Raw genomic sequence first — 18,607 nt, 5'->3', positions numbered from 1 at the left:
AATTCACATTGACTAAATAAGAAGTTGAGGGAAAAAATACAATAAATCAATAGAATAAGTAGAGAATTATTTTTCAATCACGCTGTAGTTAGTCCCACCCACTCTCCCCTCCACCAGGAAGTAGTGTTTGATAGAATGACGTCACACAGAGTTCTGCTCAGCAGAAACCGCTAGGTAACACCTTCACTCTGACCCACACGGTGACGAACACAGGTAGGTTAATGGCTTTTAAACGTATCAAAATGACTTGGGTTTTTTTCCCCCAGAAACTATTTAAGAAACTGCGCCTGGAAATGAAATGTCTTGGGGCGGGGGAGAGTTCATCGTCGCATACTAAAGTTGCTGCCTGAAGTTAGCTAATGTATGGCGACATTTTTGAACACATAGCGACTCTTGGGAGTTTACACGCTAACTCTATATCTGTTATTTGTGTTGTCATAAACGTTATAAATGATCCATAATCGCGGGACGTGGAGGATGACCAGTAGGCGGTCAAAGATGACAAGTGCAGTCGTGGCTGAAAGATGTGTGCAGCGGTCACTTGGACACATGTAGCATGTATCCTAGCTTAACTTGGACCAACATGACACTTGACGTTTTCCAGAACACAACTCTCTGTTTGACTGCATCTGCCACGTCCTACAGTCACCTGTTTTTATTTCCAGACAATTTAAAGGAGTTCGTTTAAATGCGTGTAAATGTTTAATAGGTCCAATATTTAATGTGAATGTGAGCCAAAAGTTAGGATACCTAACAGTAAGGTTTTACTGCACGTGTGTCCAAAGTGCGGCCCCCGTGCTGTTTTTGGTCTGCAGCTCATTTTTCATTGGCCCTCGGCATATTGTAAACATGAAATTCATTATTAATGAGATATATTAGTAGATATTACACGATTCTGCTCCACAAAGCTTAGATGTTGATATTTTGTTGATGGCGTAGCATTCATAGTGCAGCAATGTTAAAACAATATAGAAATATGTACAAAAATATCTTATAAAGCATGACTTGAACTTTAATTTGATACCTCATACACCCCAAATATTATATAGGTTAGAGCAGATTTTCCATCCATCCATCTTCTATGCCGCTTATCCTCACCAGGGGTCGCGGGGGTATGCTGGAGTCTATCCCAGCTGACTTTGGGCAAGAGCTGGGGTACACCCTGGACCGGTCACCAGTCAATCGCAGGGCACATACAGACAAACAACCATTCAGAGCAGACTTTATACCAGAAAATAGTGCCTGTGGTCCCCATTGCTTTAACAAGACAAAAGCTGTGATGGACCCACGGACCTTGGCAAGTACAACCGCACTACAAAATATATAATAACTTAGCTGTGAAAATCTGTTTTAAAAGTCAACATTTTTTTTTGACAATCAAAAAGTCCAGGGAAGAAAATCAAGTGTCATATTTGTTATGTATGTCTCACACTGCAGTGCAGCAGCACGCTGTGTATTTGTTTTCACCCCACACTAACCACAAGAAATACCTAGCTATTATCAATGACAGGAATGTATCAAATCCACCACTATTTGAGAAAACCAATGTTTTTTAAGCTAAATTATCCATATTTAATTTGCTTTTATATTTACAATCAAGGGGTCCATATTGAGAATAGGGCAATGCAAACGCAACATGTGGTAATTGCGGGTTAAAAAAATACATTCATCTGCAAATAGATATTTAAATGAATTCATATTCTATATACCGTTTATCTTGTCCTGAAGCTGCGATTCATGAGTTTGAAAGGCTTAAAGTTGGACTTAGCATTCAAAGCATTCATTTGAGTCGATGCGGTCCGACGCTCAGTTTAAACCTGATACAAAACTGAAGAGAACGAAGTAATCTAGTTCACCAACATGTATATGAATGAAAATACACCTGATGTCATGTGAAAAAAAATAGTATTTTTAAGGACGTCCCCACGGACTCTCCAAATTGATCACGCATGCATTGTGCCAGATTTTTGCCTTGCTAAAATGCGGGTTTTGTAACATTGCTACACAGTGGAACATCTGTTAGTGTCATTAATCCGTTCTAAGAAGGTCCGACCCAAACTGAAACGTACTTTTTCCATAGGAAATAATGCAAATCCAATTGTGAAAGGATAAATGGACATGTAATGTCACTTTTACCTCGAATGAAGACCTTTTTGTTGACAAAAATGACGATGACGAGGGAGGAGGGGAAGAGCGAGCCACACAGATGACACATTCATACTTTGCCATGATTTATTTATTTTTTGACTTCTGGTTCTGGTTTTCCAGCTAACAGGCTGCTTACTGGGACATTTTGTGATTAAAAATGCGTCATGAACAGTTGGACTCCTATAGTCTACCAATAACACAAGACGCGTACGCTAACCGCGAAATCTACTGTATGCCAACTGAGGCAACATCTTTGCGTAAATTTTCAACATAACCCGAAAAATAAAAAGCCTAACTGGGGCGACGTAGGCGTACGCGGGTAGTAAAACCAAAATGCAATACAATTCACAAGACTCAAAAGACCCACCGTTTTTGTCAGACTGGTCTTATTTTAGTGGCCACAACAAATGAAAGAAATCAGTTTCAGTTGGAACAGGAATGTGGAGGGATGTGGTTTTTATTTGCGTTGTTGTAGGCAACATCAAGAGCGATCCAGCTACAGGAGGCCAAGAAGGGGAAAACAATAGAATAGTTCATTCCGTAGGGCTTTGTTTGAGTCTGTGGTGGCAAGCCATGGCAAATATGGGTCATGATTACATTGGTGATAACAAGGGTATTCTTTGTTGGTCGTGGAAAAGGTTTTGCATTCACAACTGTTGGTGTGTGCGTGCGTGTGTGGGTGTGGGTGTCAGAATGAATGTGTTCCTGTGTCAAACTTTTGCCACCCAAATACAGTCCAGGCAATGTTTTAACATTCTTTAATGTTAATCAAGTGTAGAAGGAAGTAGATCACCTTATACTAGAGCTTCCAAAGCGGACCAAATTATCCTACAATGATGTAAAGTGAATTTAAATTGTGGGTGCCGTCATAAAACATTTTTAACATTCTTAAAGAAGTCAACCACTGTGAAATGAAAAGTAAAACTAAAATGAAGTTAAACTACTCACCAGGGGTGTCATGAGACACTCACTTCACAAGACGACACACAAGATTGGGTCTACTGTACGTTTCTTAAAAATACGATGAAAAAATATAAACGATATATGACAATATATTGCAACCTACTAATTGATGTTCAAAATCTTCTAAAAAGGCTAATCCAATTTGTCATAATTCACGACAGTCAACAAAGATCAATGATGGCAGTACGCATGTCAGAGTTGGTGCCGAGCATCACAACGAAGCTTTGTAAAGAACAATGACCAAAAACAAACTTCAAATTTCCCAACATCTCCAGCTTTGTCTTCAGCCACTATTTCTTGGTCCTGATCTCCTTCTTTTTGCTTTCTCGTCACCAGGCTGTGACAGATGTCCGCCACAGTACAAACGTTGCCATGAGTATGAAGGCGCTACTTCCATGACCACTTTTGGTGTTGCTGTGTGCGGTGTCCTTTTGATCTTGTCATATATGAAGCGAGCTGCTAACTTGGACTCACGCTTCCACCCCAAATGGCGGGCAATCGCTGTGGTGGCTCTGCTGGCTGTTGTGCTCATGTTGTTCCTGCACTGGCCAGTAAGGGGCAGACACACTCCTCCAGGTGGTTTCTCCCATAACAGTTTGCAACTCTATCAGAGTAACGACAACACGTTCAGGCGCACAAACACACAAATCAGGCAAAGTATCGCGCAATACCACAAAAGGGACAAACCTTATAATGACACGTACCCTCTTAGTCCACCTGTGAAGACAAAGAACGGCATCAGGTACTGCATAGGAGTCATTGCAGACCTGGACACTGCGTCACGGAGCTCCAAGGACCAGACATGGTTCAGCTACATGAGAAGGGGTCATGTGACTGTTTCACAAAGTGCAGACAGAGTGGATGTGGAATGGGATGAGGAGATGATCACACTGGAAACTCATCTGGCAGAGAAAGGACGAGGTAGGAGGAGAGTTAGCTTAAAAGTCCATCAGTATGTGTGGCCTTCATGTCTAATTGAGCGCCTCTTCTCCAGGTATGGAGCTGTCTGAGTTGGTGGTCTTTAATGGTCACCTGTACAGCGTGGACGACCGCACAGGCGTGGTGTACAGGATTGAGGGCAGGCAGGCGATCCCTTGGGTCATACTGCCTGATGGGGATGGATCTGTTTCTAAAGGTCAGTCCACCACTTGACCCAAGTTATACGCCGTAAATTCTGGTATATATGCCGCACCCACGAAATTTAGAGGAAAAAACAGATTTTTTCATATATAGGCCGCACCAGTGTATAAGCCGCACATGGCCACGTCATAAAATGACATATCGTGGCGCGCGCAAGTTCATGAGGACCAGGCAGCTCTTTGACAGGAGCCAATCGTGAGCTATGAAAAAACTCAATGGAAATTGCAGGAGATCATTACTCAAGATAACAGTCTGACTCACGGTTTCATCTCATCGCAACTCATCATATAGCACTTAACACTGAAAAGGTACCTAAGAAATATACATTACATGTACCAATACGAGTTTAAAATAACAAACAGCAGCTCTTTTAACATCTACCCATAATGCATTACTGTCAGAACAGCAGTTCATTGAAAGACAAGCAACATAAATGGATGGTGCTGCAATGCAGCCGTTGTCCACCAGAGGGAGCCAGAGGAGCACAGAGCCCAGAGGGAGGCTGATGTCATTGCAGCGCCCAAATGAATACGTTGCTCAGGCACAGTCCCTCATGGGGAAACTTTGAAATGTTGTTTCTTTTTCATTCTAAACTTGTATTGGTACATGTTTGTATATTTCTGCGGTATATTTTTGAAGTGTTAAGTTGCTGTGTGATGAATTTAGTGTTGTTCTCAGTAGATGACACCATGAGTCAAACTGTTATATTGTTATACTGTTATATATAATGACCTGCTGCGATTTTCAATGGGTTGAGTCGTCGTAAGTGCACTGATAGCTTGTGATTGGCTCCTGCCAAAGAAAGAGCTACTGATTCACAAGCAGCACAGTATTTAAACAATTAGTAGTAGTTCTGAAGTAAAGGAGATGTCACGAGATTAGAATTTAGCCATAAATTAGCCGCACCGGTGTATAAGCCGCAGGGTTCAAAGTTTTAGGAAAAAAGTAGCAGCTTATACACTGGAATTTATGGTAGGATATAAATACAACCCTTCTGTAAAAAAACAAATACTTTGTTTTTGGACAAAATTTGAATGCGTTCCTTTTTTTAAGCAGTGATTTGGCACATGAGTTGGGTAATATGTAAAGAATACCCAACCCTGCTTGGTGGATCTCCCCATGGATCAGTGCAGTCTGGTGTGTTATGTAGGGTGCACCTCATTTCCTTACTTGGCTTATTGTGTCTCTACTGTCTACTGTCACACATTCAAACAAGAGATGAAATTACAGTGCAGTAATGCCTTGTTTATCACGGTGAATTGGTTCCAGTTTTCCCCAAAGTAGGATTACTTTTTAATAAATGAAATATTTACGTAGTTTGAACATAGAAAACCTGTTTCCAACCTTCTAAATACGTATTTTAACGTTATTATAGCCCTGTAGACATGAACTAACACCTTTTGCACTCGTGTTATCCAATATACAGTGGTAGACATAACAGGAAATGAGACATTTAGGACGTATAAAAGACTCGTGCTCGTGTGTGTTGAGTATAAATATGCTACGGTGCTAGGGCAGCAGAGTAGCGGGTGGACAGGAAGTGACGTGGGGATGTTCAGAGTTGAGTTTTAGCTTGCCGTGGGTTACAGTGCAACAGTAGCCCGTATTAGGGATTAATGTGCCTGTTGTGAGATAACTCAAACCTGCAAAAAAGCCTGTTATTCCTGAGAGCAAGTCTAGTGCTTGTGTCTCACCAAACATGACTGACACCTAGTGACCAGTGTAGAATAATACTACATATTATTCACAGCGTCTTTGAATGTCACTTAGGAATGCCTTACATTTAAATTATAGTTAATTTAACCATTTTTATGTTTGAAAATTAGGCTAAAAAGACATAAAGTTTGCTTAAATATGCATATTTTTAGAGGCTGTATTCAGCCGCAAAACTGCATCATTTATTCTTATAATTTTGAAAAACCATGATAGAGTGAAGCTGTGAAATTCAAAGCACAAAGTGGCGAGGGAGTAAGTGGCAGTTAATGTGTGTGTGTGTGTGTGTGTGTGTGTGTGTGCATGTGCAGGCTTTAAGGCAGAGTGGCTTGCAGTGAAAGACGAGTGCCTGTATGTTGGCGGTCTGGGAAAGGAGTGGACCACCACCTCTGGAGAGGTAGTGAACAACCATCCAGAGTGGGTGAAAGTTGTTGGCTACCACGGTGATACTAAGCATGAGAACTGGGTGCCGCACTACAACGCCCTGCGCAGCGCAGCGGGCATCAAGCCACCAGGTTTGTCATACTTCTCCTCAACCTTGTAAGCCCCTTCTCAAAAATCCAAAGTCTCCATCTTCTCCTACAGGCTATCTTATCCATGAATCAGCAGCATGGAGCGAGCGGCTCCAGCGCTGGTTCTTCCTGCCTCGCCGTGCCAGTCACGAGCGCTATGAAGAGACGACAGACGAGCGACGCGCTACCAACCTCTTGCTGTCCTGCCAGGCAGACTTCAGCGACATAAGGGCGCAACGCGTTGGCCCTTTCAATCCCACCCACGGCTTTTCCTCATTCAAATTTGTTCCGGACACAGACGATCAGATTATTCTGGCCCTGAAATCGGAAGAGGACGGTGGCAGGATCGCCTCCTACATGATTGCCTTCACTCTCGACGGTCGGGTACTGATGCCCGAGACCAAGATAGGTGATGTGAAGTATGAAGGACTGGAATTTATTTAATATTGTTCAACAGAAAAGCACAAACGAACCGCGATACATTGTAATAATTGAGCATGGAAATATATTAGAAACTTCCAGTCCAATATACATGTTGTCTTATACAAAAACTGCTGGTCAGACTCTCAGGTGGACACATTCAAATATGCAAATTACTTAAATGTATCAACTCACTTTTTAAAAGGCCATTTTTTCATATTTTTACTGACAAGATTATTACCAAACCATACAATACTGACTTGAGCTATTTTATTTAAACATAGATGGTTAATATATTAAATACTTTGTATCTAAAACTGAATAAATTTATCCCCAGTGTTTCAATGTTGTGTAATGGCTTCCTTTTTTAAGTCCAATATCAAAATATCAATGCAACAGATTAATTACAAGGTCTTTATTGAATTTGAAAATGTACATTTGTGTATTCAAAGTATATAATAATGTGTTACTTGTTAAACTGTAAAGAGTCCAGTCTAAGTGTTTCATTGCTATAAAATGACACAATCATTTTTACAAAAAATGGGGGTAATTTCTTGTGAGTTTACAGGCTCGACCCCAGGGCGATGACGTCGTGAGGGAGACCGGCCATTTTGATGGGGTTGAAGGATCCAAGTTTAGCGTAGAAGTCGAGCATCCTCCTTTCGCAGTGCCCCAGCTCACAGAAAACTCCCCTGGAACCTGAAAGGAAACCTAAGTGTTATCTTTCTGGGGAGAGTCACATGCCAGTTTTCCCAGTCATGCATCCCAGTACTTTTGTTAATCAACGTACCACTGCTTTTAATGGTGGACAACATCTGTCCAATCATGTGCTTTACCGGCGAGGGATCGCTGACCCTTGGCAGCACTTGTCCAGTGACTAATGAGGGGAAGTCCTCTAATCCAGGATGACCCGTGTCCCTCTGGAGGTAAGAAACAAAACACAACATTTCGATTTCATCTGGAATCTTTTGTACACTAACTGACTCACGAGCATCACCTGAATGTTAGCTGCAGCCGCTTTGGCATCCGTGAGTGCTAGCATGTAACCACACACCCCCATTTCATCCTCTAGGATGAGAGCACACTGAGGAGATGGGGAGATGTCCCCCCTTGACAGCCTGCAATGGACACAGAAGACGATCCAATCAGGATGGGACAGTATTGATATTTTCTTCTTGGTGCGTACATTTGAACACACAAACACACACGTGGATGAATGCACATTACTATTGATCTACTATTATCTACTTGGTAAATGAGTCGACACTTCTTTTTGACAAAGCTAAAGAAGTAGACAATATGAACATGTTTAGATATTTCTTAAACAGGTCAAATAGCTCATTTTGCTTTTTTTTTTTTAAACACCATACTCCCCAAGTTATTTTTTTAATACTTTTATATATTTTAGTTTAGAAATGACACAAAGTGTCATTTCTAAAAATAACTGTTATTTTTATATTAGATATTATGAAAAGTATTTGCAATGTTTTTTGTTTTTTTTCTACATTTACCTACAGTACATATCATTTTGAGAAAATCAGTACAGGATGGTAACTTCTAGAATAACCTAAAGCTTTCCAATCAACTTTTTGACATTGGATAGGACTACTGAGCGATTATGGGGGATTTTAGACATGGAAAGTTTAAAAAAGAAAAAAAAAAGTATGAAAATGTATGCATGTATGACCAGATACCATTTTTCATGTCCGATACTGACACCAACTCTCATCAATGTAACATTACTGACGCCTAGTGACCAGAACACTACATATAACTTGTCTTTCATTAGTTTTTGACTAACAACAGGCCATAGTCAACCACGAAACTGTGGTCACTTATTCTTTTTTTGTTTTTAAATCGCGATAGAGTGAGGGAGCGATGTTCGAACTGCAATGTAGCAAGGACAATTGTACTTTGTCCAATATAAAGAAACATTTTCAAACTGTGCAACAAATGGTTGAAATGAATACCCACATGTCACTAATAAGAGGTGGCTGTGGCTGTATCATGGCGTCGGCTTTGCTTGGTCTTTGTCTTTGCATCTCCATGAAAATCCTCTGCACTTCCATCTACACGAGAAAGCACATGCAGCTGACAAAAAAGCTAAAATGCACAAGGGGGGTCTTATAAGGAGAACTCTAACCTGATCCTCTGGGCAGTACGGCCGTATGCAGTACACTGCTGTCTTGGGCGGATGTTTGAACAGGTCCCTCTTTCCATGTCCCGGCAACATTCTCTGCAAGGACAAACATCAACAATACGTTGAGGACTGGATGTGTGCTGTTTTAGAACCCCACAATGAGTCGGTTACCTGAAACTCCCCAGACAGTCCTCCTCTGAACCCCCATGGTTCAGGATCAGCACCCATGAGCTGGGCTGATGGTTTGCCCAGCCCTCCTATGGAAAGCTAACATGAGATGAAGGCTGAAGATCAAATAGGATTTTGGTGGCGGTATCACTGTAGCTAACACGGGAGTCTGTTTGTGTGTTCAAATGCTCTTAATAATGGTAGTGCCACTACCTGAATAATTCAATTGTGACAAACCATCCGAACATGCGCCTGTGTAGCATGTGTAGTTCAAAGACCGTAGGAATATTCAGAGCGGCTCACCCAGAGATTTCACGTAGACTTGGGCCAGAGTGACGCCACTCTTGATGTCACAGATGTAGTTGTAGAGGTCGTACAGAATGCTGCGGTTGGGAGCATTGGACAGCCGGTTGAACATCTGCGCCACCGCTTCGCACATGTCGTCAAACCGTTGTGCTCTGGAATACCACTCGGGCGTCTGGAAAACAGCAGCAGGTGAAGCAGCCCCGTGAAAGGAACGACACTGAGTGCAGCGGAATGGAAATGAGGAACCTTGTCCGTCTTGACAGCGGCGGCGTGACTGTGGCTCTTGAGCCAGTCCAGCTCCTGCAGCATGGTCCTGGCTATGAACCCGTGTTCATAGGGCAGGTAGAAGAGGTCAGACAGCAGCTTCAGGTCATCTAGGGTCAAGGGTTCAGCTGTGTATAAAGGGTTCTCTCCTGGACCGGGTACGTAAGAGCCTTCTCCAAGGTCTGTCTGCATGGGCTCATCATCTGACGGCTCCTTTCTGAAGCAAACTGAAAGACAAAGTGTCTGCAGCTTGACTTCCTTTGTGTGATGTGTGAAATATGTCTACCTGTAGGCTGGTCTGTGCTCAGAAACACCTGTAGCCAGTCAGTGAGGGCCAAGATCAGGGCTTTATGGGGGCTGTAGCAAGGATCCTGCTCTTCATCACCTGAAAGAGAGAAGTTTGAACTCTGGAAATGTTCTGTTTGTAGTGAAGGAGGGGGAAAAAAAAGCTCACCCATTTCCACATCCCTCGCTGATCCGTCAGGACAAGCCTTGCACCATGTAGCAAAGGTATGGATGGCCACAAAGTTTGGATGAAACTCACAGTTGGGATTGGTGAGCACGCCTCTCAGTTTGGGGATAAGCTCAGTCGGTCGATCCTTAAAAACATAGATGAACATCTCAATACGATAATAGATAGATCGATTAATCGAACGATAAAAAAACCAAACACGTTGATAATTATGAGCCCTAGATATGTGCATGTATGCGTATGTGTTTCAGCTGCTTGTTACTCCGTGCCACAAAGGCTGGATGACAAGAGGGTTCACTCTGCAACTGTCTGTGCACATTGGTTCTATAGTGGAATGAACGGAGAGAGTGAATCCTCCTGTCCTCTCCTTCGGCCTCTTTGTGGAGGCGGGGCTACTTGTGAGCAGACCCAGGTTGCTAGCAACAAACCAGCATTGCATTCACAGAAGCGATGGTTTCTAAGGCGAACGCAACAGCCCCAGTGTGGGAATATTTTGGTTTTAAACAGAATGAACAAGGTGAACGCATTTGTTCGAAAGTAGTGACGAGGTAAGAGGGGAACGAACGACCAACTTATGCTGAGAGACGAAGCGGCGAAAACCATCCTTGTAGTCCCACGGAACATTATGTGGAAACTGCACCACCTTGGGGGAAAGTGGCAGGCAGGCTCGGAGCTTCACAAGTCTGCCACCCCTGCGTTTTCCTGGGAAGAAACTGCTCCTCCCGCTGCAGGAACTCTGGCACGTCAGCCAGGTAAGAGTCCTCTCAACAAACGATAAAACACACCGGCATAATTATGCCACATAATTAATGAAAAAATGTCGATAAAATCAAATATCGCCAATAATGTTTAGCGTAATTATCGACCAGCAGAATTTGTTATCATGACAGGGTCTTGTGGTGTTGTTTTTTTAGGGCAAAAGAAACCATTTTGAATCTTTATATATATATATATACACACAGTATATATATATATATTTCTTTATATATATCTGCATTATAACCTTTATCAGTAACCGCATTAAATAATGTATGTTAAAACTTTCGGATTATGATCCCAAATAGCCTCTGTGATTGGAGTGTTTACCTTAATATGACACCTAACTAACTAGTCGGTACTCTTTCTAGTGCAGCAGAGGTTGCCATTGTGCAGTGTGAAGCACTGAACACATACGGCTATTACCGGAACAATATCACGTTACAATGGTGGGACTTTTGCCGAGTGAGGGACTCTGGGCCACTCAGCAGTGTGTATGTACAGTATCTTAGCACAGAGAGAAGATTTAGGATGAAGGCAGCACTGTAACTTGAACACACAACTGGCTCCCTTAACCAAATCAGTAGAAGCTGAGCCCACTCTTTGCAACATTTGATGGTAACACTCAGAAGGCCACATCTAACATTTAACTATATCAGGAATAAGATAAGATAAGATAAGATACGCCTTTATTAGTCCCACAAGAGGAAATATCAGCTTTACAGCCGCGAGTACAAGAGCACACGAGAGGTACATAGCACACAAGAGCAGATAAAGTGCAAAAACAGGGTAATAGAAATCAGCGGTTATATACACTATATACACCTATATACATGTTGACCAAGTCACAGGTTTACAGTATTTCACGGTTATTGGACTTGTTTATTGCATGGCTAATTGCACGGTTATTGCCCACCTCCTCCACCTGTTCTAGATGACATCCCAGGGCAGAGCTGGCCTTCTTAATGTGTTTGAAAAAAATATATATTTATTATGACATCAGATAATTATGACCAATCAGAATAGCTAAAAAAAAAAAAAAAAAGATAACTTTTTCTGCCTTAGCAAAAGGGTATAGAAGGTGACGAAAAAAATCAGTTGTCTTGCTGTACAACTCTGCTTTGGAATAAACTTTTTGGATTCTACCTGGGACCTGGTTGCAGTGTCTCATTCCGACTTTGAATATTAATCGACCGGCTCTTTGCTCTCGGACTTGATTGCTCTTCTTAGAGAAAAGTTTTACTCTGGAAGAACCTCGTTTCTTCCAGAGTAAAACTTTCATTTGGATTTGTAATCAACAGTGAAGAAAATTCTGACTATTTCTGCAACAAGGAACAACTTGACAAGAGACTTAATAGATGATGTGAGCGCCTCTGCGGCCAGGCCGGGACGCTATCAGCTGGCCCCGCAGCACCGAGTCTTGGCTGCCTGAATCTGACACTCCATCAGTCTGACTCAGCCTCAAAAATTCATCAGTCCATAAAACTTTTGTCTCCGAATATTTGAGGCTCATCCCTGTACTTTTGGCAAATTCCAGCCAGGCCTTCCTAGTGTTCTTGCTCATGACTACGGTAGTGTGCATCTTCTGGTGTAGCCTTTTTTTCATGAAGTCTTCCATGAGCAGGCGATAGGGATACCTTCACTCCAGCCCTCTGTGTAAAGTGCCATGAGGTAACTGCTGTTGTGATTTGGCGCTCTATAAATAAATGGAATTGAATTGAAAACCCTAAACTAGAGCATTGCAATCAACTACAGTATAAGTGTGTGAATATTGATGTCCCAGTAAGAAGAAAGGGTATTAATCATTATGGGCATTGAGCATTTTTGTTAAAATGTTGAAATAAGAAAATATTATATTTACTCTCTCATGCAACATCTTTCTGGTCACATCTCATTATAAAATACCCCAATGTACCAAATAAAAATGCCCTTTAACTCAGATTTGGCATTAGTATGAATATTGACAGGGTTTATAAAGCTGTTGCTGATTCTACACAATCATTTTTTGTGTTGCTTGATATCTGTTATCAATCAATCTTTACCTTATAAGGTCCCATGAAAATTCTTTGTGGGTCATAGTCATTGGCGTGGATATTGTCCCAGATGACTGGCGCCCTCTTGAGGACGGAAGACACCTCTTCTATGGACTTGACTGAGATTTTATGGGATACCACCTTTGGACCTAATCACAACCCCATGAACACATTTTGTCAAAGTAAAACCTCCACACAAAATTAGACAGTCTCTAATAAAGAAAGTCTCTAAATAGACTAAATTATTCAGCACTCTGTTGAGAAATGTATCAGTTGGCAGGGTGAGAAAGTTGTAGTTTGCAATAATCCAACAATGCAAAAACTATTTAAATAGATCAACACATGTAATATTACAGAATGGGCTGTATAATGTCGAGTGTAACCGCATGTGAAAATATTAACTTGATAAATTGTGTTAGAGCATGTGGACACAGAGTGTGACCTTACCAGTCCACAGCACATCTATCCCTGGTAGCAGCTTGTCTCCCACAGTGTGCAAGTAAGAAGACTGTGATACATTTGGGGTGCAGAAAGCAGCACAGTAATCTGAATTTTCAGGATAATAAAACATCAGTTAGTGTCGAACTTGCTGGCTGTGTAAAATACAACAAATCATATTGGAATGACAGTTCGTCTCCCTCATGGACCTGGTCTCCTTTCTGACCTGTAGGACAGAAGAGGAAGGTCTCTGGTTCTCCCAGATGCTGGAACACTTCATTGGTGATGGCCACCTGAGCGTGGGCGAAGGAGCTGAAGGCTTGCTCGTCAGTGGGACACATTTCTGTCTCGATGTCGTCGAACAGTAACGAGAAGGAGCTGCAGCCAAAGTCTCTGACCTGACAACAACTCTCAGCATGAGTGCCTGACACATCAACTGTGTACAACTGATTACTGAGAAAGCAATGGAGGGCACTACCAGGACCCAACCAACCAGCACAGGTGCTGTGGATTCAGTCCAGTAAGTTGAAATTTAGCTATGTTCACACTGCAGGGTATGATGCAAAGCGGAGTCAATATTTTCTCTCCCAAATGATCGGCATAGGAGATTAAGAAGAGGGCAAGAATTTTGACTATGGCGGTTTGCTGCGACGTCTGTTCCGAGGAGCGTGTGGGTGGCTTTTCGATCACTCATAGGTCGGATATACGACCTGACCGTTCAGCCTGCAGTAGCACGGATACTTATCGGATTTATATCTGCGTACGAATGAGGCCTGAGTGGCATTTGAAAAAAATTCTGAATTGTACTGCTCACACCGACGTGAAAAAATGGGGCCCTATGATTTCCACGTTAAGGGAATCACAGACGGAATCGCAGAATTGTTTACTGTTAAACACGGAATCTGGCGGAAAGTGAAATAATGTGAATGAAATGATGTCATGGTGACGAGACGGAACGTGCGTGTGGGGAAGTATTTCCTCGGCGGACCGCTCAATCGTGACGGGATCTCCTGAACTAAATGTCAAAATGCCGTCAAAAAAACCTTCTCAAAAGTCCTCTCTTATGGCACGTGAATGGATGCTAGCGGGATTATCTTAGTTTACCAGAGCATACCAGTGCGGCTGTGTGTGTGCGTGTGTGACTCAGGCTAGAGGAGTGTTTACACCATTTGTGTTTTACTGCTTTAATGTAATCTAAGCGAGCGTTTTCCAATGCCCACTAATGACGTGCAGGTTCTGAGTTAAAAAGACAAGAGGCACATTTATTCTTGCATCCCACTGCGTCACAGCCGTCAAGACATATTCTCAACACACACACACTTCCGGCTTTCAAAATAAAAGCACTGTTTGCATCTTGCCTAATTGTGTAACAAAATAAGGGTGTCATAAAAATATCTTGCATTAATAACATGATTGGAATTTCATCGGTGACTACATTTTCTTAATCACAAGCACAGGCATTACAGTTTGTTGAAGACTTTGTGGCAATGTGTGCTGAGGCTGACATCCCATTAAAAAAGTTAGGCGGGCTACATCCATTTTTCAATGACTGGACAAAATGGGCCAATGATGTATTGAATCAATAAACGTAAGGAGTTTTGCATTTAATGAATGGACATTTTATTCACTAACCCAAAAAGCACACTCTAGGCTGGTAAAATAAGCCTAAAATGTAAAAAAAAAAACAAAAAAAAAAACAGAATTCTAAAAAATTAAAACGGAAAAAAACTGAATTTGAGGAAAAACTAAAACTGATTTTATCGGGTAAAATACAGAAAAAAAAATGAGTAGCCTTAAAGAAGAACAGCAAGACATAAGCAATTGGAAGTGGATTGACATCCAAGCAGACCTCTACTCGACCCCACACGAATGGCGAATAATACACACACACTCATAAAAAGCCCTTCAAAAATGTCTATTTTTGACTAAATCCTACAATATACCACTTACAGTTATTAAACACATTTTAAATTCAGCTTTACACATGAAAAAACAATGATAGGCATATCGCATATAGTAGTATACTTACAAAACGTCTTGTCAAAGAGTCAAAACGTACAAACAGTACGGTAACTGTACAACACGTGATAGGAAGGCACTCCAGCGGGTGATCAAGACCTCACAGAACATTGTTGGGGCAGCCCTCCCCTCACTGCAAGACATTTATAAATCTAGAGTCCTACGCAGAACACACAACCTCATCAAGGACAGCACACATCCACAACACTCATTATTCACACTCCTACCGTCAGGCAGACGCTACAGGAGTTTGAAGTCCAGGACCACAAGGCTGGCAAACAGCTTTTACCCACAGGCCATCAGGCTTCTCAACGAAGCACTCACACACGCCGCACGCAACACACACTCATAGCACTTTATTTATCTATTTATTTATTTATTTGTATATTTATTTGTATTAATGTCTCTTCTGTTGTTGTTGCTTAATTTATTGGTATATATGTTTATGTTTCTTATGTTCTTATTCTTTCTTGTGTTTTCTTTCTTTTCTTGGGAGAATGAACAGAATAAGATTTTCATTGCATAGTAGAACTGCTGTTTTACCATGCACATGACAATAAAACTCTCTTGAATCTTGAAAAGATTGGTTGAACTATGCAAAGCAGAGGCCTCAGATGCTTGCTGACCTACTTGTCGTGTTTTTACCTGCTAAGATAAGTCCTACCTGATCCAGTTTCCTCTTAAGGGCAGCCACTTCTTTGCGGTTGGAAAACGTAATGTCCAGGCCAGGAGAGATTGCGTAGATGAAGTCAACGTTGTGCTGCTTTGCTGCCGTTATTAACGCAACGAGTTGTTCTGCACACAAGAGAAAAAAGAAGAACATTTGCTATAAATCAAATGTCTAGCCTATTTTAGCATAATATTGATTTTTTTTTTCCCCCCCATGAGATGTTGTTTGTAATATATTGACCCTCTGATGTATACAAAATATCAGAAACAGCTGTCGATCCACTACACAGTACGACCACAATAAACACACCCTATTTAGACAAAAGCACACTGGTTATGACACACTTAAGGGGTCAAAGATCACCATCATCAAGTTAAGAGGGATTTTAGCTTTAGTTTGCATGCGGAAAATGTGAAACTTGCTAGTTCGGCTGAAATATTATGCATTTCAAAAATAAAAAATTATTGTAAAATAATTAAAATGTTTTAACATCATGTATTGATTTAACATATGTTTTTATTAGGCCGCACGGTGGCTGAGTGGTTAGCATGTTGCCCACACAGTCAGTCACAGTCACAGTCTCTGTGTGGAGTTTGCATGTTCTCCCCGTGTGTGCGTGGGTGGGTTTTCTCCGGGTACTCCGATTTCCTCCCACATTCCAAAAACATGCATGTTAGGTTAATTGGCGACTCTAAATTGTCCATAGGTATGAATGTGAGTATCAAGTGGTTGTCTATATGTGCCATGCGATTGGCTAGCGACCAGTCCAGTGTGTACCTCCCCTTTCTCCCGAAGTCCGCTGGGATAGGCTCCAGCATAGCCCCACGAAATGGATGGATGTTACTACACTACTAAATATTACGTACTGTATATATGTTATATACAGGGTGGTGTGCAGGTACAGCCATTGCACAGCATCAAAAACTAAAGCCTTTTAGCTGACATAACACTCACCTGCCTCCTCAGGAGAGTACAGGTCTCGCCAGTACATGCGGTGTTTGTAGTCGTCTTTAGGGGCATACAGGTATGTGTTCAAACCCCACTTCTGTTCCCTGAGAAAGCCAGAGACACACTGATCACATCAAATGTTAGCTTACCCTGCCTGTGTTATGTTACTCCACATTCTCCACTTTGCTGCAATGCTCCTCTTGGATAAAATTGTTCTTTTTCCCGTGGCTGACAAGTAAATACACCCTCACTCTCCTCCATTGTTGTTGTTTGTTAGCGCGTCTCATTCCAACTGTGTTCAATGTCGCATGGGCCACAAACCTTTTAAAAAGCTCCGTTCTTTGCTCCATAGTCCAGGGTCGCCCATAAAATCCTGCAACAAGAAAAGGTCGGATTAAAAGTGACTTAGAAGCAAACCAAGTCAGTAGAAATAATCACATCAGATAGTTAAACCTCATTCGAACTGATGTTGGTGTATGATGTACTGTTTTATAGCTATTGTTGTTTTATATGTATTGTTTTTCATGTTTGTATATTTATAGTTTGTTTGTTTTGGGTGTCTTCTATATGCTGTTATGTTGTTGCTTTGTGTGATGGACCCCAAGAAGATTAGTTGCTACTCTTGTACCAAGAGTAGGGTATAGGATAGGTATAATATTACTCTTATAGGGTACAAAGCGTATTATTATTAGTGCTGTAAGTATAAAAATAGTTTCATAATTACGCTATTCTTTTTGTTCACTATTATTACTATTTTACTACTATGTGCCACGGCCCAAAAAACAACCTGTGGGATGCAAATGGCCCCCAGCCTGCACTTTGGACACCACTGCTTTACTGCAAGCTTCTGGGGACTATTGCAGGGGTGTCCAAACTTTTTCCAGCTAGGACCACATAAAAAAAATAATTTTAATAATATATCTCATTTATAATGAGTGTCTTATTTTTACAATACGCAGAGGGCCAATAAAACACGAGCTGCGGGCTAAAAATGGCCCCCGGTCCGCACTTTGGATGCCCGAGTTATATCGTGTCCCACTCCCACCCAACAACAACTACTCAACCTCGGCTGCTCACCTTCGATAACGCCGCTGATGAAACGCTTGGTCCCAGTCCGTCGTTTGTCTTGAACTTCGACGGAGGTCGCCATGGTGGTCTGTCAGGTGTAGTCGTGTTGTGGTTTGGTTGACTTTTCTTTGCGTATTCAGGTAGCGAACGTTCCTACTGTCGGTCATGGCAGCGTGAACGCGCCCTTTAAATATGCCCTCTCACGCCTGCGCACAAACATGCAGTGACGTAACATGAGACGACAAGCTCTAAAGTCTGTAGTAGTAAATATTTACTGCATAAACATACACTTAAATTATCTTAACTATTTTGAGCTGGTAAATGAGTGACTAGCAGTGCCGCGTGTGGGCTGAACTTCACCTGCTGCCGGGTGAACGGCTTAAAGAGACAGTGTACCGGCGTCTTAAAGACACACATCACCTGAAATGT

General features: G+C 41.8%; 2 protein-coding genes across 5 annotated transcripts; one reads left to right on the top strand and one right to left on the bottom strand.

Moving 5' to 3' along the window:
- Positions 1-120: 120 nt before the first annotated feature.
- cant1b (calcium activated nucleotidase 1b) lies at positions 121-7,762 on the top strand. Of its 3 annotated transcripts, none has more exons than XM_054779621.1 (5): positions 121-213; positions 3,448-4,032; positions 4,106-4,246; positions 6,276-6,479; positions 6,550-7,758. In XM_054779621.1, exons 2-5 carry the CDS (start codon positions 3,507-3,509, stop codon positions 6,918-6,920), a joined length of 1,242 nt encoding a protein of 413 aa, XP_054635596.1. In that variant the 5' UTR covers positions 121-213; positions 3,448-3,506; the 3' UTR covers positions 6,921-7,758. The 3 variants fall into 3 exon arrangements, with proteins under 3 accessions (XP_054635596.1, XP_054635595.1, XP_054635594.1); XM_054779620.1 differs by having other exon boundaries at positions 164-213; positions 2,841-4,032; positions 6,550-7,762; XM_054779619.1 differs by lacking the exon at positions 121-213 and having other exon boundaries at positions 258-4,032; positions 6,550-7,762.
- Positions 7,297-18,528, bottom strand: ogal (O-GlcNAcase like). Of its 2 annotated transcripts, XM_054779617.1 has the most exons (17): positions 18,188-18,527; positions 17,432-17,483; positions 17,117-17,214; positions 16,157-16,287; positions 13,700-13,871; positions 13,483-13,581; positions 13,045-13,184; positions 10,229-10,373; positions 10,061-10,159; positions 9,757-10,001; positions 9,508-9,682; positions 9,208-9,293; positions 9,040-9,132; positions 8,871-8,965; positions 7,894-8,014; positions 7,687-7,816; positions 7,297-7,595 (listed from the first exon to the last, which is right to left on the bottom strand). In XM_054779617.1, the coding sequence occupies exons 1-17, from the start codon at positions 18,258-18,260 to the stop codon at positions 7,459-7,461; spliced, it is 2,091 nt and encodes a 696-aa protein (XP_054635592.1). In that variant the 5' UTR covers positions 18,261-18,527; the 3' UTR covers positions 7,297-7,458. The 2 variants fall into 2 exon arrangements, with proteins under 2 accessions (XP_054635592.1, XP_054635593.1); XM_054779618.1 differs by lacking the exons at positions 13,045-13,184; positions 13,483-13,581; positions 13,700-13,871 and having other exon boundaries at positions 18,188-18,528.
- Between the last annotated feature and the right edge of the window lie 79 nt (positions 18,529-18,607).

The sequence above is a fragment of the Dunckerocampus dactyliophorus genome, chromosome 6, assembly GCF_027744805.1.
Source record: "Dunckerocampus dactyliophorus isolate RoL2022-P2 chromosome 6, RoL_Ddac_1.1, whole genome shotgun sequence".
Lineage (NCBI taxonomy): Eukaryota > Metazoa > Chordata > Actinopteri > Syngnathiformes > Syngnathidae > Dunckerocampus > Dunckerocampus dactyliophorus.
The sequence above is the reverse complement of the archived record's forward strand: the minus strand, read 5'-3'. Positions and strand labels throughout refer to the sequence as shown.

Bases quoted from the DNA above. Each gene is read 5' to 3' on its own strand.
- cant1b (XM_054779620.1), top strand. From the start codon at position 3,348: ATGACCAAAAACAAACTTCAAATTTCCCAACATCTCCAGCTTTGTCTT. The intron at 4,033-4,105 runs GTAGGAGGAGAG...CCTCTTCTCCAG, and splicing joins TCTGGCAGAGAAAGGACGAG to GTATGGAGCTGTCTGAGTTG. The intron at 6,480-6,549 runs GTTTGTCATACT...CTTCTCCTACAG, and splicing joins AGCGGGCATCAAGCCACCAG to GCTATCTTATCCATGAATCA.
- ogal (XM_054779617.1), bottom strand. From the start codon at position 18,260: ATGGCGACCTCCGTCGAAGTTCAAGACAAACGACGGACTGGGACCAAG. The intron at 17,484-18,187 runs GTGAGCAGCCGA...TTCTTGTTGCAG, and splicing joins CATCAGCGGCGTTATCGAAG to GATTTTATGGGCGACCCTGG. The intron at 8,966-9,039 runs GTTAGAGTTCTC...TTTCTCGTGTAG, and splicing joins CGTACTGCCCAGAGGATCAG to ATGGAAGTGCAGAGGATTTT.